The following is a 23,822-nucleotide window of genomic DNA, read 5'->3' as shown; positions in this document are numbered from 1 at the left end:
TTCTGAGATTTGTTTTTTTTATATTATTATTATTTTTAAACTGTGATTTCTGGTTATCTTTTTGTATTTTTGGGTTGTTGTCTGGAGTTACATTCCCTGCTGGGTGTTTCCTCCAGGGGTGAATCATCTCCACCTTCCTTCCATGTGAAGACAGTGCTAGGATTAGGATGAGAGTAGGGAAAGAGGTCTCAGAGCACCTAAAGGGGTAGATTTACTCAAGTGACTTCCTTTATCTGTATCCGTCTTCCCTCTCTGCTAGTTTCCAGCTCAGGCAGTTGATTGAACGTCTCTGTTATGGAAAATCAAATAAATGGTCTGTTTATAATAATGTTCTGGGCTAAGATGGATTTGGCATTAGCTGATTTTGTGCAGTTGGAAGAAGCAGACCAACCAATCTTTCATATTAAGCTCTTGGAACTGCAGAACATTGAAGTGAATCTCCTCTTCATTGAGTAGGCACAATGTGAGGAATTATGGTTGGTATTAATCTGCTTTATAGACAAAATGACTGCTCTCTTGTGATTGTATGCAACTTAACATTTAAATTTAGTCAGTGTTTGATAGTTCGGGGTCTGTAGAATTAGGTATTTGTGTAGCAGTGTGGATTTGTGGGTGTGATGCTTGGCTATTTATTTGCAGTTTAATCTTCACATCTGTGACTAAAACTTGCATACTTTAATTTGGGGGCAGTGCAATTGTTGCTGTTCTAGAATTTCCAAACTAGCTACCTGTTGTCAATATTTACAACCATGTTATCATGGCATTTCCCTGATCCTCAGTGTAAGAGTACTTCAGAGATCATAGGAGTTAGCAGGCAGAAGTGAGCAGTAAAGTTGCAGATGAAATTTTATGTGTGTCTTTAGTTTCAAGTGGTGCATAGTGCCACTTGATTTGAATTCAAGTTATCGTGAGCCAAACAGTAAGACATCAATTTAACGTTCTCAGTGTTGGAGGCAAAAAATTGAAATTATCCTGAAAAATCTTGAATAACCACAAAGATATAAAATAGTGTTTGCCAACAACTTCTGCATAGAATTTTCTGAATTGATAGCAGCAGTTCATGACTACGCAGGACTTCCATATGTAGATTTTCACTACAATTACTTTTCTATACTTTAAAATAGGATTTTTAAATTTTTTTTTCCTGATGGTAAGAGTTGGCATATGCTAACAGTTTTTTCATGGATGCTGTGTGTAGAAACATGGAAAAGACAGCAGTTATGAATTATGATTCTCCATTTGGAACCTTAGTCTCTTCTTATTTTGCTACCCAGGACTGAAATGAAGAGGGCCAGGTTTTCAGCTGGCTGCCTTAACCGAGGCCTCAAACTCCATGAGCACATTCATTTTTCATGCTGCAAGCAGAAGCGCTCTGAAACCTTGTGGGTGCAATTAAGATTTCAGAGCCTGCTGAAAATTCACTCCAGAATACTGTTTTTCTGCATTTAAATGTATTATAACTGACATAGTGCATGTGTTTTCAGCTGTTTTTTAATTCCAGTTTAACCGCAATTAAATCATAGACATTGTTGGATAAATTCTATTCATACATACAAGTACATCTGTAAAAAATGAGAGCAGTTTAGCAAGTTGTTATGTAAATAGCTTCAAAATGAGGGAAAAAAAAATGCATATGTGATTTAAGCAAACTATTTGTGGTACCAACATGCTAATACCCTAATGATTCTGTAGATGATTCTCGGTCAGTTATCTTTGCCACAGCTTATTGTATTTCAAAATTCAAACATATTTTCTAACACTGTACAAATCTGTTAGCTCTTTGACATTTATAGAAATACTTTTTGTGAATCAAAACTAGTAACAGTTGAGCTGTTGTATTTATCTTCTCAACTTAGAATGCAGTTGGCATTCTGACAGTGCCGCTGAGGCGCAAGCTTCTGGACAACATTGTACATTTTGAGATATCAAAAAATATCCACATTGAATTAAGTATTGGAACGTGCATACTTCAGAAGTTACTGTTGCAGACAGCATGTATCTTAAATTTAAATATGATCAAAGGCTGACTGCATTTGCAACATACATAATAATGGTAGGGTGAAACTTTTTTGCCTTTTTGTGGTGGTACTGTGCCTTATTAAAGCCTAGGGATTGGCTTTCTGCATAAATATTTTTTCTTTTCTTTCTTCTGCTTTTAAGCTCTCATGCACAATTACCCCATTGTGGTAGCATGTGTCAAGTCATGTGGATCCAAAAAACTGTTTCCAGTATTTTATTTTTTTTTAAATTAAAAATATCTGAAGCTTGATCCCTTCTCCCTTTTACTGGGAGCAAAGATCACGACGTTTTCACCAGATCACATTTCATCTGCTGTATTGTGGAACTATCTCCTGCCTGAGAACAATTTTATCATTTTTTTTGAAGTAAGAGTCCATATTAAAATATAAATAGGTTTGACAGTTCACCATAACTTTACATACAGTTGCATCTGAAAAAAATGTTGTGTTTTTACATGTTACTAACTGGAAGTTTTTGTTAGGTGTTTGTGGCATAGTCTGATGACTGTAACTCTGCTGTTTACAGGTTGTGAGCTTGCCTCTTTTCTTAGGACACTTTGCATTCCCTTCACTGTAACCTAATGAAGAAACCTCAGTGACCTTCCAGTGCCTTTTTGCTTAGGACACTGCTTGTTCTGGTTCCCATTCTGAACTGTGTGTCTATGCCTAAATCTAAGCTAAGCTCAAAATCTTGGGGCTCTCTTTTCCTAAAAAATCTCCTCAAGATGTACCATCTGTGGAGGCTGTTTTGAGCATCTAAGGAAGTAAAATATATATGACTTAATATGCCTGTACTCTGCTGCAAATAAAAGAAGCATTTTGCAGCATTATAGCTTAATGGACTTTAAGAAAATCTGTGTGCTTAATTGATATTATCTTCTAGAAATTCTGAAATACAAGGCAAGAGTAGCTATTTAATTACATATACATTAAAATGTATTTACTCTATTGAGTTAAAGGCATTCTATGGGAGATAATTAAAACACACGAAGGCAGAGCTGCCTGGCACTGGGGTATGGAAGTCTTAGTGCTGACGTTAGACAGGCTGTGCATATACCACATGTGTCTTAGAATCCAAAAAATTTGTGTTATAGTTTGAAAAGCTTGTATTTCTTCATTAGCTGTTCCCAAGGCACCAAAAATCCCAGAGGATGTCAAAGTACATTAATTTTTATCACAACATGGAATCTTTCAGGTCTGAATGGCAGCACGCAGCTGCTAGGGGCTTTCTGAACTCTATTATAGCTCTATATATCTCTAGGCAAAACAGAGGAAGGAGTTGTCATTGGCAAGTGAAATGTTCAAAATGCATGAAGTGTTTTATTGTTTGAAGGATCAGCCATGGTCCTGAAAACATTTTCCAAGGAGTTAGCTATTTTCATTGGGAAATATCACAAATCTGTAATAAAAGTAGTAATTGACCTTCCTTGTGAGTCGCAGCTTTATTTTTTTCTAGCGAGTACTTACTTTGTAGAAATGAAATTCATCTGTTTAGATGTACGTGTAGAAACAACAAATCATTCCATGGTTACTGCAGAAATTAATGTTCCTTTATGGCTGGCTTATGCTTATTCCTAACTCCTTGTGTATATGTGTAAATAATGATTTGCTATTGAAATTCTGAAAAAGATCTATAAGTCCATTTTAAGGTGACAACTTTAATGCCCTTAGGTGAGCTGCTGAATGAAAATTACCAGATTCTGGAAATCTTAATTGTTGATATCTCTTAAGCTTAAGGGAGATTTAAAACAAACCAAACAAAAATATCTTCCTAAGGCATGACAAAAAATGGAACAAAGTGCTTCTCTTACTGTGCCAGAGCTTAAGAATGGGAACAGGATAGAGAATGAAACTGCTGAAAGGTTGAATGGATATAGACATAAAGTTCAGAGCCCTATCCTGTCCCTCTTCTACCCCAGCGTGGCCCCAGGACTTTCAGAATCTGTATGTGTGGAGTTACTTTGAATCCCCGAGGATACAGAACCAGTAGAGATGCAGGACCTTGACAAAAGAAAACCTGGTTTTTGGTTTGAAATGTGGTCCAGAGGAGTCACTGAGGTGAGGGAAGAGCAGCACTGACACATGTTGTTAATAGCAATAGCCTGAGTATACTGAGTGCTCTCATTCAGAAGAGATTTTGGGTTAGGCTGTAGCTGTGCAAAAGGAAATTCAGAGCTGTGGGTAATGGTCACCAAAAGGTGGGGGGAATCCCTGGTGTGAACATAATGGAAGGTAAAAACACACCCACCTGTGAAACACAATTCTTCCTCCTCCTCTATCCTGCCTTGTAGTACATGTTAAAAACCAAGCATAATTACTAATCTTGACCTTCATTTTTAAGCAATATATTGTTAGCAAAAAAAAGTGATTTGTTGATATAATGATACCAAATAAGGAAACAGATTAAAAAGTTCCTAATTTACCAGATTGCTAGTATCACATACCATACTTGCAGTTTATGAATTAGCCAAGTGTGGCAGATGCATTGTGTCAACAATTTAAACCCTATCCTGCTTTTCTTGCTTTGTGAAATTCAGCGTGCAAGGAGAAACCCCACCTTTGATCATTTTTGAAGGGAGATGCTTTGGGCAGAGCAGGTTTTACTGAGGTCGGTTTGAGGCCAACGTTACGAACTGTTAATGTTTAAAAATATTAAGTGTTTAAACATTTTGTTATTTAATACTGGTTGAAATTTCTCTTCAGAAATTAAACTTTTAAAAATGTTCACAATAGCTGAAATTGCTTCTGTACCCCAGTAAGAAGAAAAGTAGGCCTCTCAAAATATTCTGTCCCCCCAAGCTAAAATGACAGAATTTTTCTTCAAAGGAAGATATCTGATTCATTTCTGGAGATGTTTGATGGTGTGGGTTTAGTTGTTTTTTTTTCCCCCACTGTATGTGTAAGAAAAGCTTATAAAGGGAAAACCACGACTAATGGATGTTTTCTGTTTAGTTTTAAATCTGTTGAGACCTCTGTGTTCCTTCTCCAAACTTTTAAGAAATTATATAGTGATGATAATGAATAATGATGGAGAGGTGGTTGACCCATATAGCAGTATGCAGATGATATATTCTGAAGACATAAGGGCAGCTGCTCATAATAATTCCCATGTATTTGGGATGAAGGAAGAAGCAGAACAGTTTCAGCCCACTCCCATTAATCCCTTGGAAGTGGGGCAGAAGTATTTGCTGATCAACAGTGTCAAATCCTGCAAAGAAATCCAGTAGGATGAATTTGAGAGAATTTTCTGTGCTTCTAGCAGGAGGTCATACATCAGGGCTCTAAGTCCTGTGTTAGTGGCTTGCCTTCAAATGAAGCCTGTCTGACAAGGATCCACAATTCTGGCTGCTGACAGGTGGGAATAGAGGCTGCTTTTGCTGAGTTTTCAGTCCATATTTTTAGAAAAATAAAAAAATGGGTATTAGTCGTTCATTTCCAAACTTCATTGAGTTAAGCACTAGTTGTGTGTGTGTAGGTTTTTGTCAAAGAAGTAAATGTTTTTGGGTCAGTGTTAGATTATGCATGGTTCTGAATTTTGCTGCTGCTGTCTGACTCTTGGTGATTTTCTTGCTGCTCAGTTTCCCATCCGTGCTGCTTGTAAAAGAGAGGGATTTGGGGAGATGGTTGTTTAATTCACCCTTTTTCTGGAGAGCCATAAGCCTAATCTCTGAGTTGGTTATTTCCTTTGTGATTACAGGCATTCCCTCACAGAAGGAACCACCATTTTCTGAGCAAGCAACATGGGTGTTCAGATTTATGAGATGGAAAAGTTCTTTGGGCTGTGACTTTGCTTCTTTATGGAAGAGAAGTCACAACTCTCTGCCTTCTTTACTGGCCGTGCCATAGGTCTAAAGTTGCTTATGGGACTTTGGGGATATGGCAAGGCCTTTTCTGTTGAATTTCTGTGTAATTCCAAACAGTGTGAACTTTTCAAATCACTTGAGAAGTGCCCCAGATGGTGTGACATTCTGCTTCATGGGAAGATTTGAAAGTATTCCCTTTGCATAATTTCTGGTTAACTATTTCATTACGTCTGAAATGGGAGAACACCAAAGCCAAGAACTCTGTTGACATTTTGGTGGTGTTTGCTTAACCTCCTAGTGCACAGGCTACATTTGTTGAAAAATATTATTCTTACCTTTGCAAATCATCAGTAATTAATTCCCTTGGAAATATCTGCTGCTACACACAGCCAGCTTGGGAGGCTGCTGACAGATCGTAGTTTTACATCAGGTGCTAACAAATTGATTATTAAATTTCATAACTAACTGATTTATAGCAACAACTTAATTTCTGTTTCTCTCTAATGCATTTTTTTAACTGTATTTTCAAATAGTGCAGAGCAGTTGGATTGCTTTGTTGCTTCTAGTGGTGAATTGAGCACGGCATACAAGATCTAAATGCCCAGTGCAAGGTTAGTGATGTATCACAGAACTGTGAAGTGCACAAGTCATTGGATGGTTTTCAGCTGACATTTACAATTAAGAATTGTAAGTTAAGTCTATGTGCTTTTTAAATTTTGCTAAATATTAGCTACATTTACCAGCATAGTGAGAGTTGTCTCGTAGTGAGAATTGCTGTACAGCTTGGAGTTGAAGCAGTGTAGTCTTAAGGCTCAGTCAGACTCTGAAGGATAAGAAACAGACTCCGTGCTATGATGGAGCAACTGATATTTGAGCCCTAGTAGATACTGATTGTAGTGGTAGGCTCACTTGGTGTGATACAGATTACTGACTGAAGACAATTTAAGGACACTTAGGGGTAAATTAAAAAAAAATGAACGAAAAACACCTCTGCAATTTTTTAAGTGTTTTCAAAATATCAAAGAGGCATCATGGTAGGAATGAGCAGGCTCCTAATGTTGATACCACAACACTGAAGAAAATTTTCCATTGCTGCTGAGATTTTTTGTTGTCCTTAGGTGTGCCTTTCATGTAGAAATACAAACTATTTTAAATGGAGGGAGTATTCTTTTTTTCTTTGGGCTCAGGAGGAAGCCTAATATAGATCTCAGTGATGTTTTAAATGAGCTTGTGAAATCAAGGTCATAGTTCTGCTATCACTTTAAACTACTACTGTCATAAAGAGAAGCTGCAGTGCCAGCTGTGTGAGCTGAGTTGTCGTGTATCTTAAAAATTTTGTTCCTGCATAAGGATCTGTTCAGTGATATAGAGCTCTGCACCACTGAGATTAGAATCTGTCACCTGTGGCTGAAATTCATACCTATATGGTGGTTGTTACATAGGCAATCTCATTCATTTCCTGGTGTATAAATGCTCAGGTCACAAAAAGTCCAGATGACAATTTGCAGTAGCTGGACCTTTGTTAGCAGTCTCACAAGAGACACTGATGGCTGAAATGGACATGTACCCAAATCTGAGGGGTGGTTCTTACTGCACAGCAGCAGTGTGTTTTGAGATGATCCTTTAGGTTTCTTTTCTCTGATGTTATCTAAAGAAATCAGTTTTTAACCATTTAAAACCACTAATGCTGGCTAAGAGTAAGTGGATTCTAAAAGAGAACCTGATACCACCTTTTCAGAATAATATTAAAATGTCTCTGTATTTATTTTCATATTTCTTTACAGATTTTTCTAACAGAATATTGTAAATGCTTCAAACTTAATTTCAATTACTTTAAAAAATTATAAAATGTTGTTTGAAAAGTACAAATCCCAGATAAGGGATTGAAGGATAATTTCTTCTATAAAACCCAATTACGTGCCCTAACGATTTACAAGTTATTACATTTCATAGTTTTATAATTCTAGAATCATTTTTTTAATAATTGAGCTGACAGATTTAGGTATGGAGTGTATTTTGCCTCTGGTAGTTATTGTGTAGTTAGTGTTAAAGCAGCATACAACAATTTGGGTAGATGGATTACATATTTTTTTTGTTGGCATGTGAGTCCTTTCTATCTTTCCCTGGTCTGTTACTTCATGGTAAGTATGACAATAGAAGTAGGAACTTTTGAAAAGGTGCCATATTTGCTTTTGCAGGGAATGGTGATGGCATTTTTTGTGTAACTGCTGTGCTTGTGTTGCTTCAGTTCTCACACAGCAGCCTCTTAGACCAAAAATTGCATCTAAGTTGACGAAACCTGTTCCTTTTTCCCAGCAGATTTACAAATCTGTAAATTAATTCTTGCCAGAGCTTTTCATAACGTCTCAGAAGAGATGATGAATGATCCAAAGTTTTCACACATACTCTCAGTCTTCATGAGGCTTTGTTTTCCTCCTGGCAGATGCATTCTGAACAGGCAAAATGAACTTGGGTTTAAAACATTTTGATAAAATATGCCTCAAAAGGTCAGGTACCATTTAAAAATTATGATCCTGCATATCTTAGTAAATAGCCTGCCTGAGCTGTGTTGAGTCAGACTGCGGAGATGAAAACAAGAGCTGCCTTTTTTGCAAGTTGGTTTGAACAGAGAGAACCTTGCCTTTAAAAGGACAGTCCCTCTTTATTTTCAATTTCTTCTGTGGGTGCAGTACATAGGTGAAAACTTTATATGTGAAAATGTCACTGACCGAGAGGCAAATCAGAAATTCAGCATTTCAGAAGAGGAGCAAAGTACAGAGACATTTTATGCTGCTTCTGAAGATTTTTGTTAAAATTTTCCAAGTTGGCACAGGTACAGACACTAGGTTTTTAGCTTCCTACTAAAGCATATACTAGATTGTTAAATTCTTACTAAAGCAGGCTACATGGGTAACTTCCCAGCAGGCTTGAAATTGGAATTTATTTTAATAAGGAAATTGAGCCTGCTGTTTATGGTGATGCTTATGCAGCTCTTTCAGTATTTGGCTAAGGTGCTCTAGATGCCCCCAGAAATGTTCTTTTGAAAACTGGGCTATCAAAAGCTGGGGTTTTTTAACATGCCTGAAGAAATCTAATTACTTAGGTTTGTTTCATAACCTGGGGCTTCATGTTGCACATTCTTTTCCAGAATTCCTTTTGCAGATGTTCAGAGGTGCAGTGTATCTGTCCTTCAACCTCTAAAAGAAAGATTATCTGCGTCTGGGTCTGCTGCCATCTTTTGTGTGTAGGGCTGTGAGAAAGCACTTGAACACAGGGCAAGCAGCTCATTTTCCTAGCTGGGCTTCATTTATTATTTTCAGAATTGGGTGGTTGATTTTTGTATCGTGGGATTTGGCAACTTGCAGCAAAGACATAATAGGCTGGAACAGGCTAAACAAACAAATTTGACAGATCTTAATATCGTGGTGTTACGATGTCACAGGTATTAGTGCAAAGAATGAAAGGTATTTGTTTGACAGTTGTTATTTTGTGCGACCTTTCCTGTTTAATGTATGAGGGCCAGATGCAGCCTCTCAGGTGTGAGGATTTCAGCTCAGGTTGGCTTGCTGAGGGCTGCTGCATCAGGCTCTGACTCAAGGACAAGAACACACTACTGGTGCCAAGGTTTCCTTAGAGATGAAACAATCTAGCAAATGTAGATCCGTCTAAGGTCTGAGAAGTAGTGTGTGCTGTCTTTCATAAGGATTTGATAAAAGATAAGAAAGTACAGAAAGGGTGCTTGTCCTTGATCTTGCTGTGGAGGTTGGGAAGACTAAGAGATAGAACAGCCTGAGGTTACAGTGGAGACATCAAGAAATTGGAAGTTTTTTGGACCTGATTTTTGCATAAGAGGTATGTGACAGTCTAGATTCTTTACTAGCTTAATGGGGTAGGTCTTATCCTTTGCAAAGCAAATTAGGAATTCTTCACAGGTTCCTTCACTGTGGCGTTTCGATTTAAGCTGGGTTAGATGAGTGAGGATGGGTTTTGTTTCAAGGATCTCATATGTATTGTGTGCTGTTTTTCCACCAAAGATTACAGCTTCTGGAAGATGTATTTATTTTCCAGCTCAGTGTTCATCAATTCATGTTTTTTGACTGCAGCTCTGCTGCAGCCAAAGCCTTCGCACCTGCACCCAAAACACACTTTGCCCTAGCAAGTATTTCATTGAGGTTTCTTTTTCCTGATTCAGTTTTATTCAATGCTTCTTATTATTCAGGCCTCTTCACATACTGATCTGCAATGCTGCCGTGTTTGGTGTTCCCTGGTGCTTGACAGAGGATGATCTGGAGTCCACCTTCCAGGTGAACCACTTGGGACATTTCTACCTTGTCCAGCTTCTGGAAGATGTTTTACGCCGCTCATCTCCTGCTCGGGTTGTGGTGGTGTCCTCTGAATCACACAGGTTGGTGAAGGTTACCTTTGACTTAGCTCAAATCTGCAATCATTGGAGCATAAAAAGGTTATGGCAAAGCTGCTAAAGTTTTTGAAAACAAAAGGCCCTGCTCTGAAGCATTTGTATTTAAATAATGTTGGCTTTTTTTTAAATAAAAGCATTACTAATGCCTGTGGATGTTACCGGATTTGGCTCTGTGGCTGGATAAAGCATGTTCTAATTTTATATGTATGTAGGTATTTTTTGATCCTTCTTTGTATGAATGCAGATTTTCACCACATTTCAGACCACTCATTGATTTTTCAAGGAGATGGAATAATAATTGATTAAATCTGAATGGCATGACCTATATTGATTTGTCATTCAACAACTTCAACATCTTACCGAGAAGAATGTGCAGTTATTTTAGCAGGAGAAACAATGCAATTAAAAACTGCTAGATGAAATCCAATTGTTTTATAATGAGAAATTAGGGAATTCAATGCAGACATTAGCTGTATAATTGTAAAATGGGACATAGTGTAGTTAATACGTATAAGAATTCTGGCTATGTCTCTTTTGTTTAAAGTTTTATTTAAAATGTTAGATGCTCGTTGTTTCTACTGTCAGGAAAAGTACAGTTGGCAAAAAAAGAAATTGATGAGGTTTATGTCATTTCAGACATGTTTGTGGTGGTTTTGTTAGTAACTGAAAACACAGATTTGATTTAAACAAAGTTTCTTGTGCAAAATTGATGCTGCAGTTAAAAATTTTAGTGGGCACAAACTATTTAACTGCCTTCTGATTTAGTTTGGGGAATGCAGGATTAGACCTGTAATGTCCAGCTTTAACATTACTGTTGATTTCTTTTTCACTTCTCCTCATTTGTAACAGCTCTAACAATCTAAAAGGAAGAATGTATAAGCTCTGCTTCCCACCCCACCCCCCTGCCTTCATATTTCTGAAATGTTTTAGTGACCCAGAATGAAGCTTATTTTTTTAATCATGTTTCCATAAAATGTAACCCCAGGGACCTGGTAGAGAGAGACCAGCCAAGGGTCAGGCTGAAACCTTTATCACTTCCAAACACAGGGGCTTATGGTATAAATGACACACTGCAGATAGATTTACTTTTACCATTTTAAATTTATGATGGCTGAAATGAAAGGAAGCAATAGAAAATGCCAGTAATAATCCTCCCCGGTGTTAAAAGACATGAAATGTCTAGTAATTAGGTGGTAACAAAATCTGGACATCCATATCTTTGCAAATCACACCAGGTTTGTGAAAGCAAGTAGCAGAGTCCCTTTAGGAGTGAGGGAGGCTACTGCAGGGCAGGCAAGATAGCTCCAGAAATAAATCTGCCAACTCCAATCACTTGCCAGATGTGGAGGGCACAACAGGATACGTATAAATGAGCTGTTATTTAATGGGAGATTATGTTGAATTGTCAGCTGCTTGTTCCCCTTTGTAAGTTTGTATCTGTGATAGTATTTTAAATGACATCTTTGTTTTTCACTGTGTTAGGCTCTGTGTGTAACTGGAGCTGGCCATCTTTATCTGGGTTTGAAAACATTTTTTTAAAGTGTTTGTTGCTAATTCAGTAAGATCAGCCAAGGTTTCTAGAAGCCAATTAAAAAATAAGGAACAGTCTTATTTTTTAATAAAATAATAAACACAATTAGTTTATATTTCTCTACTTCTAAGAGGTCCAATTCATGTACTGTGGCATATCTTAACACACTGGTCATTGTAAATGCCTCCTTTCCTCCCCCAGTCTGCTTCATGGCAAGAAGTTGATGTAGGGAGTTAGTTTAGACATTAGGTACTACTGGATAGTGGGACTTTCTGACCTACTTGAGAACTCCGAGCCTTAAACTGTGTTGTAAAACAGAAGTGTTGGTATCTAATTACTTCCATAAACCTTGGCTGAGTCTTTTTGCTGGAGTCAAGGCCCCCTGTTAGGGGAAAAATGAAGTCCACGTTTGCAGAAAATATTATACTAAACTGCTCCAAGGCAAAATATTTATTTGCCTCTCTGGTTTTCAGTTACTTCTCTGGATTCAGCACAAATAAATTCTGTTGAAATTAAGCTTTTGGGTACTTTGAGCACATCATATTAAAATCAGAATAATAAGTAGGTTGACTTTCCTTCTGTCTTTATTTCTGTGCTATTAATTTGATTGTACAGCCCTTATCCCACTGAATTCACTGAGATTGCAGACATAAGTAAGATTGACTCCCAGAAGCACACTTGCAGGACTGGCCTGAAAATCTGCCACTGTGTTTCCTTTGTGCAGTATACACAAAGTGGTTTATTTATAGATTATTTTTGGTGTCATAAATTACTACTTGAGGAATGAATATAGGAAATTCCTCCCAGAATAGTCCTGTTAATGTCAGAAATGTATTTTATCTAACCATAAATTATGAAGGAGAAATTTTGTTGTTGAAACTGAAGGGCTGATTCTGCAAGACACAGAACATCCTGGATTCCTCTTGACTTCAAATATTGTAGATGCTTTTCTCTGAGTGTATTATAATTCGGCTCACAGAATGAATGTAGAAATTCCAGCTGATCTCTTCATTTCTGGGCATCAAATGCAAAATTAGTAAAAGATATTTTAGAACATTTTTCTAGTTGCACTATAATTATGTTTATCCCTGTTCTCCCCAGCTGATTCTGAAAACTCCGAGTATGAAAAAGAGCTTGCTAAATCCTTTTTATTTTTAGTAGCTGAGTGAAACACAGCTCTATAGCTAAATGTAGTATTATTTTCTAATACTAAGATATACCAGCAAATTTGATATTTCAAATTTTATGAGTTAGGGGGTGGGAAACTTCCTTGTCTTCACCTAAATGTCTTTAGAACATTCACTACCTTGCTATTAAAAGAAAAGAAAAAAAAAAAAAAAGGAAAGAAACAAACAGCTGGTGTTTAATGACTCTGTCAGACCCAATTAAAAAACATCAACTAGTTACTTTGATTTGTGTTCAGCCATGCCATGGGTATACTTAAAAACATTATACTCTGCCAGAACTCATTTTGGCTTTGTTTACATTTATCTTTTAAACATATAAGACTATTGATGGCAAGTTACCAAGGTTATAACCCCTTTATATTCATCAATTTTTAATCTAAAAAAGAGTCTAACAGGCAGTAAGACTCATCCATAGTTACTTGAACACTTAAATGAAAGTGTGCAGTATGTGAACACTGGATGAAATAATCAGGGGAAGAAAGGGAAATGAGAGAATGCTGGTTTTCTCTGGTTCTAATGCAGTTATTTAATCCTACATTATTTCCTTCAAGTTAAATGTGCTTTTGTGGATCTACAGCAAAATCTTTTCTTTTGACTTTAAATAAAGTGATTTGTAAGTTATAAATGTTTCCTTTGAATCACTAGAGCAATTTCTGGCTTGTTTTTATTTATTGTTTGTTTTGCTAATTATTCAGTACTTTTACTGTCATATTATATACAACAGCTTCTTGGGTCTCAAGCAATTTCCAGTAGATGCTTTCAACTGCTCAATAAACTGTTGTTTTATGTTGGTTCTGGCCAAGTTCTACTCTGTTGTCTACATTTTATGTTGCTCTTAATGAGACTGAAATTAACTCTGGGGTATCTGAGACATATTTACTGTTTTTTAGATTTACAGAAATTAAAGATGACTCTGGAAAACTTGATTTCAGCCTGCTTTCCCCATCTAAGAAGGAGTATTGGGCTATGTTGGCCTACAATCGTTCCAAGCTGTGCAATATTCTCTTCTCCAACGAGCTGAACCGACGCCTTTCTCCCCATGGGGTGACGTCCAATTCAGTCCATCCTGGAAATATGATTTACTCTGCCATTCATCGTAGCTGGTGGGTGTATACCCTGCTATTTACCTTGGCTCGACCTTTCACCAAATCCATGGTAAGTGAATGATTTACAGTCCTTTACACATCTTCAGTTTTCAAATCAGGGGGGTAAAGCTATTAAAATCCAGATGCGAGGATCTGCTGTGACCTCCTGCCTTTTGTAACTGTGACCTTGCTTTTAATGACAAACATTGTGCCAAAATATTGAGTGCTTTAGAAGAGGATTCTTCAGCCATTTGAAATTAACTTTGTTACTCTTCAGTAAAGGTACCTTGCTAGATGGAATCCATGACTTTCTTGTTTGAATATGTGATTTTTGCTGTGATTAAGGCAGTTGTACATTATAGGTGTGGGGTACTTTAGAACTGTGCTCAGTTCATAAAACATAAAAAAATCACTTTGATTTTTAAGTCAAATATGCCTGACTGAATTTTTTTACGTAAATAGATAGCATAGTTAGAAAAGATACTACAGGTATTATTAATGGCTGAGGGATAGTGCTTTCAGTGGTAAAAGCACCTTCATTCATATTTAAAAAAACCCAAACCAAACAAGAAACCAACAATTTGATTCTTAGAAAGCACTAAAGGCATTAGGTGTTTTTCCTTTGTCTCCATTGGACTTTTGAGTGGGACTATGACATAACGAAAGGCCATGTCATTCTCTTATAGTCAATTTTGAGTCTTCTGTATATAATTTTAGTACCTCCAGCACTTGAAGGTGTAACCCTTATCCCCTGAACCTCTAAACCAGGCTATTTACTAGGCAGCCAAAGTCTTTTTTTTAGGCAGAGGATGACTTCTATTTCATTGAGAACTGGCTTCTTTTAACCTTATTGGCTGTTTCTCATCCCTTATTCCCTGATGAAGAAGGGTATTCCCAGGGGGGGAGCAGGGAGAGGGAATCTGCTGTGAACGTTTGTAGCTATGAATCAAGGAAATGAAAAGATTCAAAATTCTGAAGAACTCAACTTGCCATGGCAACTTGTCCAAGCCTAAACCTGGCTCCTTTTACAGAAGAACTCACAAGTGACAAGAGTGCTTGTGGTGTAATAGAACTTACTGTCTCTGTTCCTCTCACTGAGTTGGTGATTGGTATTATTTCAAAAAGAACAGAGAAGGAATTGTTGATACATAGGGATCCATCCTTAAGTAGCTCAATTTACAGCATAACCTGTAGTATATGAGCTGTATAGGTTCCCTATATACTTTCCCTTATTAGTGTTGGAACTTGTGTGTATAGCTGCACTGAAAAGTTTGCTTGTACATTTCGTTATCATTGAGATAATGAAATTTGTCTTAATTTATACTGGGTTAATGGAAGTGGAAAACACATCCTATAGTGTTTATAGCTCTGCTTAAATGACAAAAAATTAACAGCTGCTTGAGCAATTCCGGAATCTTTGATAAGATCAATGTAGCAAAAATACCAACACTGTAGTGTGGTGCACTGAGAATGTGTCAGGCTGGACAATCTCCACACCTCTAACCTCCTCCTGCAGTTTGAATCCTGGACACATGCAAAACCTATTTATGTCCATGAGAGTGGTAAGTGAGCATTCTGGCACCTTGGAATAAGTGGTCATGTCATTCAACAGCATGATTATTTTGACTAGGACCTTTTAAAATAAGTCTCTGCTGTGTTAGCAATAGTTTGTAAAATAATTTTTGGAAGTTCTCCTGAGAATGGATAAGTGAATGTTATCAATGTCCCATGAAAAGGAATCTAGTTTGTGGAACTTCTATGAATTGTTAGTTTTATTTGCTCTGACATATTTTCACAAAGGAAAACTTTTGTGTTGGCTGCTCAGATAATCTCACTCTCTAAGGAACAAAATAAAAAGCCGAATTCTTTAAATCAATTGATAGATTTTATTTTTTCTATAGCATCTCTTTATTTATGGATGGTCAATAAAAGAGCATACAAAATACCGTACAAAAAATATTGGCATTGCAATATACTGCACTCTGGTCCAAGCCCCATCACTTCATGAAGTCCTTCATGTTTGTGTGTATTTCACTGAGTTTATTTGAATGCTATGATGGAGGCTAAGGGTTGAGGTTAAACATCAGTTTTATAACTCAAATTCTGATAGGAATTGATATGTTCCCCTGAACCTTACTAATGTTTTGATTGCCAGAAAGCAGAAAAGTGCCCATTCGTGGGTATGCAGGAAAATCAGAGATGCTTATATTATGCATATAAATGGAAATCGAAACAAGTAGATCTTGTCAAGAAAAGATTGAAAGAGAAACTTTGCAAATAACTGTGTAGTCCACACATATGCCTGCTTGATCTAAGGCTTTCTAGGGTTTTGCTACCTTGTGCATTTTCTACTACTTTTTCATTTTAATTTTCTCTTCTCCCTTTCTGTCAGTTCTTTTCTTTTCTTTGTCTTCTTGAAAGTTGGCTCAAGAACACTCATATCAAGATTTTTCTTTTGTTTTAAATTTTTGCTACTTACTCAGAACTCATCTGATTTGTTGCTGTTAATATGCAGAATTAAAACTAAATATATTTACTGTAGATTTCCAGCACAGGTTGTTATGTAGTGTCACCCCCAGGTGATTTTGTGAGTGTCCAATGACATAGGAAAGTAGAAGCAGTGCCATTATCACACACTTGTGATCGTTTTCATAGACCCAAATATTTTTGTTGGCAGGTAAGAGTGCAGAAAGAGTATCATGTGTTAGAGCAGCAAGAGCATAACAGATGTTTCAGTGAACTGATTTTTCAAATCCTTTTACATTAAGAAATGGCTCGGGTTTGTAGAAGTTCTGAGACTATTGGGTTACATTTCCTGTTGCAGTGCAACGCCAGCCATTGTGCTAGAGTTTTAGCAGATGTGTCACCCTCTTTTTAACGGTTGGGAATATAACCATGTTCTGTTGCTGAGATATAAATTACAACTAGAAGAGCTCAACCTGTCATCTCTAACCAGCCAGTTAGACTCAATAAGATCATTCTGCCCTTCATTTTTCACTGTGTAAGAGTCTGATACTTGAACTGCCCTTTGATTTCTCCCTCCTCCCCCCAAACAGAATAGCTTTTCAAAACTAGATTTTGTATTTAAAGTATTTGCTGATGAGAGTTTGAGACCCTTACAAATATTCTTTCTAACTTGTCTACGTGTCTTAGTTTTACTGAAAATAATGAATTGTTGTCATTCTGACATGATCCCTTCAGTGTTTTAGGCACTTGGCATGTATTGCACTGCTCATATGGGAAGCAGGAAACCCCTGTGCCTACAGCTGCTTCACTGGTTTTACTTTTGCAATATGTTGGTGATGCCTAAATTTAAATTTCATGTGTTGTTTTGCACTCACACCTAACATAAACTCAGAAATGCTATTCTGGAAAGAAATGAATCTGCATCTACAGGAGTGACTTGCTTCTACCTAATGATCACATCTTTTTGCTTTTGATTGAAGCCCCAAAGAGGCCCTGCAATCTCAATCTCTTTTCTTTCTGCCCTGATTTTTTGCTAAAAAAGCTGGAATAACCCTTAGAGCTGGGGATAGTATTCCCTTCTTAAGTAAACATTTTTTTGCTGGCCAAAGATCTGTGTGGGCTCTGTTGAGTTGATGTTGGCTTCCATAACTGAATTCTCAGCTCAGGCCAAATTCTGCCCTCAACTGCTCAGCTCCAAGAGCAGTCAGGGGCAGGGTGGGTATATATGTGTGTTTCAGCACAGAATTTGGCCTGCATTTCCTCCCTAAGACATTCCTGAAAATGCACTGGGATTTCTTGAAAAGCAACAGGCATTTCTTTTTGAAAAGGGCCTCACAGTTCATATATGGTCAAAATGGCAGTTTCTTTTCTCAAATTGAGTTTTGGGCAGGAAGCAAAAGAGTAAGGGAGAGTGAAAGGGGACTGTCTATGGGATGCTAGCACTTGTGGAGAGTGTGTAAAACACCCATGGAGTTCTCCTCTTTTATGGCTTAATGCCTAGAGAATAAATTTGAAAGCGATGCCAAGCAACAACTCTTTTTTAATAAACTGGTTTGGCATCTGTACCTCTAGTAACATGGAAGGAGAGTTAATTTTTTGAGTCCTGATATCATATGCTTCCTTGCAGAATGCTGTTATTTAAAATTGACTGAATTGGGTAAAAGGAAAGAAGGTATATGTGGAAGAATTTTTTGATTGGTTGTAAAAGATGGTGAAGAAATGCCTCCAAAGTAGTGGTTAATAGTTCTGGAAGGATGGTGCAAAAATTCCTCCTACTCTTCAAATTTCTGTATCCTATCTAGTAATAAAATGTAATATAAGCTCCTTTATTATCAAAATTACATTTAACTGATACATATTTTAACTTCTTCCTAAAATAAATGTAGCATGAAATATGAGGGCAAATTAAATCTGTCCCCCATAACCCATACCACAGGAATGGAAATTCTTTATAAAAACCTTTCCATGTGCCAAACAGAACAGCTGAGGTCTCAGTGTGCAGAGCAGTGTTTGGGAGAAGCAATGGCCATGGAGTTTGCTGTGTCCAACACACCCTGTAGCTGCTTATTGAGCAGCTCTGCTATGTCCTCTTTTTTTGTGGAGGAAATAAGGATTTTCTTCCTCTCCCCCTAGACTTTTGTAGAATTTCAGAATGCCCTGTCTGCTACTTTCTGAAATTTGCAAAGTCAGTCTTGCATTCAATTTTTTTGTTTCTTGGTTTAGATTGTTACACCATCAACAGACCTTGTTACAACAATGTCTGGGTATCATATTCATGGATATAAATTTCCTTACAAATAAAATAATGAGTTCTTAACAAAAGGTTTCAAAAGTAAATGTTTTTATTTTTGTGCTCTGATACGATAATTTTCGCTTGTCTGAAAACCCCAGACTTTCCTTCACTGCACTTTTTGGTTTTTTTAATCCTGGATTCTTTTTCAGTCTTCCAAAGATTTGAAGTTCCTGTTTTTTCCTTATTTTTATATCTTCTCACTTATTCACCATCAGCTGCAGCACTAAACTGAAGTGCCCTGGTGTCTCTGAGGTGTTGCACAGCATTGATCTGCTCAGAATGTATTTGATAAACCATAAGGAAGGAATTTTCTGTTACGAGTGTTGAGGTGCTTGGATGACAGGGAAGATGTTGCAGTCTGGCAGAAACAGCTCAACAGCGTATTTAGCCTTTTTTTTGGTCCCTTTAGCATTGTTTCTTTGTGTCAAGATTATACTCACTATTAGGAATTTGCTTCATCATTGTGGCAGTGTTCTTGAGATCTTTGTCATAATGAAACATCATAATTTATTGTATTTGCTGGGAATAAACTAGGTTAAAATTTAGTGATATCCTGTATAAACAGACAAGTGAACTTAAATGTCTTGAAGACCTTTTTAAAAGCTGAAAGGGATTAACTTTCACTTTTTTTTCATGCATCTATTTGGTGTTAATGGAAGTATGTGGCTGTTTACTGTTAACTTCAGAAAATGGCAGATATGTACCAGTATAGGTCATCATAATGTATCTCTGAACTAATGTAGTAATTGTTTGCTCTTAAACAGACTTAAAATTATGCTGGCATGTCAATGGATTATACATTTTTAAAAGGGCAATAAACAAAAAAGATTTTCTTAGAAAAAAATTTTGCCTAATAAGGGTCATCTTTGATGACTTTGTAGCCCTAGCTAGCAGTGAAAATTGCTGCCTGCAATTAACATGCTTTGCTGAAAGCCAAATGCAAGCATGTCCTGAAGTGCCCCAGAGCCATTTGCTTTGTTGCAGAACCCTCTGGGTGCTCCTTATTGCACCCCAGAGCCCCCCAGATGCCCCTCTCTGTACCCCAGGGTCCTCCAGTGACTCTGCAGCTCTGGTGCCTCAACCCCTCTTGTGACCCCACAGTTTCTCATTTCAGTGCCTGAGCAAGGTCACTTAGACAGTTTGTTGTAAATAACACAGTAGAATCCAGACCTCCTTTGTTTCCAGCTAGTACATAAGTCACAGGATTATTAATTTTCTTTAATAACAAGAGAGTAATAGAGACATTTTTCTGAATGAGATAACTGTAATCAAAAGCAGAGTCCATGTGCTGTAGTTCATTTATAATGATCCAATGGCCTGTTGCTAGATAGTCTCAAACATTCACAGGGAAAAAACTTGACTTTTTAGCTAGCAATGAGTTTCTAATAATTTTTTATATAAAAATAGTTCCTAAAAAACTAATTTTATTGAACGACTTTTTGGACAGACCTATAGCTACTACATTGTACAGCTAGCAAGTAAATGAAGTACATCCAAACACAAATTATACAAGGCACTTCAACTGAACCAGATATTTTCAGCTATTGAAATTATGGTGCTATGAGTGACATGGAATGTGAAAGACAACACCCATGTAGGTTAGGATGTAAAATGGCAGATCTGTGTTCCACTTAAACTGTTGCCATCTGCCAAATTTTAGTAGTTGTAAGACCTGAATCATGGAGGGGGTGGAGGAATTAATAACAAATAGTTGTAAGAAATAATTGTGTCTCACTAGTGTGCTTTTCACCTCCTCAATTTTATTTCCTTGAATCAAGTTCCTTGATCAGTTTAGAGACTAAGAACTGAATTACTTTTGACTGTGTTTTTTAAATCTGATTTTATTCCTTAAATGAAGATGAATCAAATTCATACTTCACCTACATCACTGAACTTTGAATGGAGACCTTATCCATGTCACCTGACATGACAATAGTGCATCTTTTAGTTCCTTATCCTTCCTCATCTTTTATATGCACATACATATGGGAAATGGAACTGCCAAGACACTTCACACATCTGAAGTTCAGCAAAAGCAACATTATTGGATAAAGTTTCGTTTTAGTTTCTCTGGCCTCCAGAAGTTAAAAAAAAAACTATCCCCAAATTTAAAATATAAGTGGTAAAAGGAATGAAATCACATAACTAAATGTTGTTAGCCTGTGTCATTTTGTGAGCATAACTCAAAAGGCAGTATAAATGTGAACTGCAGAACATGGTTTACCTTTCCTTGTTTTTTTTTTGAAGTTGCTATTTATGAATGGACAGATGTTCAGGAAACCCCAAGCTTTTATTGGCCATATTTAGAATAGATGAAATATCAAATCATTTAGGAAAGAATGTAGTGTAAATCCTATTTTATGGAAGTATCATTGAAATACTATTTCTTAATTGGGGGATGCAGTGCTTACTTAAATTAACATTTCCCTAGAACTCCTTGGGTATCTGAGATGCTTTACCATAACATGGTCTTTTCATTTATCTCTAAATCATCTTTGAAGAAGTGCCATACCACTTTAAACAGTTCACCAATCAGTTTCATATGATGGATTCTCTTTAATCATTTACATTCAGAGAAAGTCAAATATTCCTTAGGAAGCCAAAGTAATCTAACAGAATATATAGTGTTTGTGCAGCTGGATATCTTATTTATTTGAAGTTCTCAGGGAAATCTCCTCTGACTTTACAAAAGATGGAAGAGTAAACACTAAAAGTGTCCAAGTAATCTGAGCTAGAAAGTCATTTTGCTAGAGCAAAGTCATTAAAAAAGTATATTTGCAAGGTCCAAAAATAATACAGTATATCAAATGCAGAGTACTACATAATGTGATTTCAGTATTCTCACTATTTTTACATATATGCGTGTACCTATCTATCAAGATAGATCTATATATATATATACACACACACATGAAAAACATAGTTGTTTTTTTAATGTGTTTAATATTCCTGGATAGGTGAACACGGTACACAGTAAGAGTCTGTTTCCCTGAAAAAGTGATTTATCTGTTTGTTTTTTGCATGTGACATGTCATTCATTATCATGTTGGCATTCCGTGGACATAACTGCTTAACTGAATTAGCATTCCAAAAAACTTCCTTCCAGGAAAGCCATTGAAAATCTAGGTGTATGTATAATAAATGCATACTTGTAGGCTTTTGGGAGGTATCCCTCTGTGATACCAATACTGTTTCTAGTTCTTGTCAGTTCTGTAGATTTAGGTATCTTGTTTTCTCCTGAGGGAAATGCAAGGGAGCTTACTGGGTTGGGTGTGTTTCTTTGGGGTTTTTTTATTATTTTTTTTTAATGTTATGGATATGACTATGGTGATTTCCTTTTTTCTAAAGGCAAGACTCAAGCTGCAGGATGTTCCTTGGCCAGCTTAGAGCATTGGCTCCATCCCATGTGGATGGATAAAGGTCTGTGGTTGATGAGACTGTCTTAGGGAGCATGTTTAGTTTTTCTACTGGATATTCAGTAATGTTTTCTGCTCAGTAGCTCCCACTGAATATCACGCTCTGAGAGTAATCCAGAATGCTAGAGCTATATACTCTTCAGAGTATTTACTAGTAATTACCAGTATTATTTTTTAGAATGTTAAGCAGCCATAGGAGTTGAAACTTACTGATTTTTACTGATTAGGTGTTTTACTTTGTCTGTCACTGTAATCCACGAATGAATTTAATTAGGTTTTTTTACATTTTGGTAGAAAATTGGAAACACTATTCCTTTTGACTGAACAGCATTGCTATTAAAATGTTGTCCTGAGATGTCAAACCTACATTATGATGAATGCTACCAGTCCAAGAAAACTAATTTAGCACTTCAAATAAACCAACCATCTTGGCAATTTTTTATGATAATGAGTTTGTAAGAGTGTAATTTAGAATCTGATTGTCTGCTCATGTTGAATAGTTCATCTCATCCCAAACAGTGCTGTTGATCTGACAATGTTAATTAAGAAGCAGAGGCACAGGGATACTGGGTGTCCTGGTGCATCCTTGCCCTGCTACTAGAGAGACAGCTTTCCACTGTGTAGGAAAAGAACTTCTCCACTGCAGTTCCCTTAGGAAAAGGCCCCAAATAAGCAGCACAGTTGAGCAGGTAGGCAGGGTCTTGGAGTAGCTGAGTGTCTGAAAAGTCTTTCCATATTTCCTCTTGTGGACTGGGTGCATACGTGGTACAGTTCTGCTAGAAATCTGATGGCTTAAACTTCAAAACTTGTCATTATTCTCTGTACTTCATGCCAGTAAAATGAGGGTTGTCTGGGAAACACATTTATTTTGTTTTTCATCAAGATACCATGAGTAAACTGGAAATGAGTTGAGTAGTTCTGCCAAGAAACGAGGTTTTACTCTGAACTAAATGATATTAGAGCTACACTGATGCCATTAGCTGAACCAGTTTGTATAAACTGAGCTGCTCAGATTTATCACCAGAAGTGGTGACTTTGTATTTGTGAGGAAAAATGAGGGGTAGAGTTCTTCCATTCCTTTGATGAGAAATCTATGTGAATTTCCAGCTTGTAAAGAAATTATAGAATGTTTCAACAAAACTGGCAGTTCCACTTGTGTTATAATATTTTTTGTCTCCTTTGGCCTTATGTTTCTAGAGGAAATGTTTTCATATAAAATGTCTTTTTACTGACACAGTATCTGACCTTATTTTTGGTGGCGAGGTGAAATTTATCATTATTGCATTACATGTGTGCTTATTCAATAGACAGTAACGTGGCATTTTAAGTGGCCTTCAGCTAAGGCCAATTATGCTTTTCAGAACACAATCCAGACTATTGCTTTTCTGGGAAAATCAAATAGTGTGCCTGCATCCTCAAGACCTGCAAAATGCTTTTTCTGCTCTTTGGAGGGGACAGAGACTTAACAGAAAACTTTGTCACTGTCCACAGGAAAGATTCCTGTAAATGCAATCTAATTGCTAATCTATTCCTCTAAAATAATGTTTAAATTGGTAATGAAATGCAGCTGGGCCAAATTATATGTTCATTCCTGGTCACTATC

The 23,822-nt window shown here is 36.9% G+C and overlaps 1 protein-coding gene across 1 annotated transcript in view; it reads left to right on the top strand.

Moving 5' to 3' along the window:
* WWOX (WW domain containing oxidoreductase) overlaps positions 1-23,822 on the top strand; it is a 472,928-nt gene that overhangs the window by 100,444 nt on the left and 348,662 nt on the right. The window contains exons 7-8 of the mRNA XM_071756660.1: positions 10,041-10,226; positions 13,850-14,114. Coding sequence (XP_071612761.1) covers positions 10,041-10,226; positions 13,850-14,114 — 451 coding nt within the window. The remainder of the gene's footprint in view (positions 1-10,040; positions 10,227-13,849; positions 14,115-23,822) is intronic.

The sequence above is a fragment of the Heliangelus exortis genome, chromosome 13 (assembly GCF_036169615.1).
Source record: "Heliangelus exortis chromosome 13, bHelExo1.hap1, whole genome shotgun sequence".
Classification (NCBI taxonomy): Eukaryota; Metazoa; Chordata; class Aves; order Apodiformes; family Trochilidae; genus Heliangelus; species Heliangelus exortis.
This window is presented reverse-complemented; position numbering and strand designations above follow the sequence as displayed.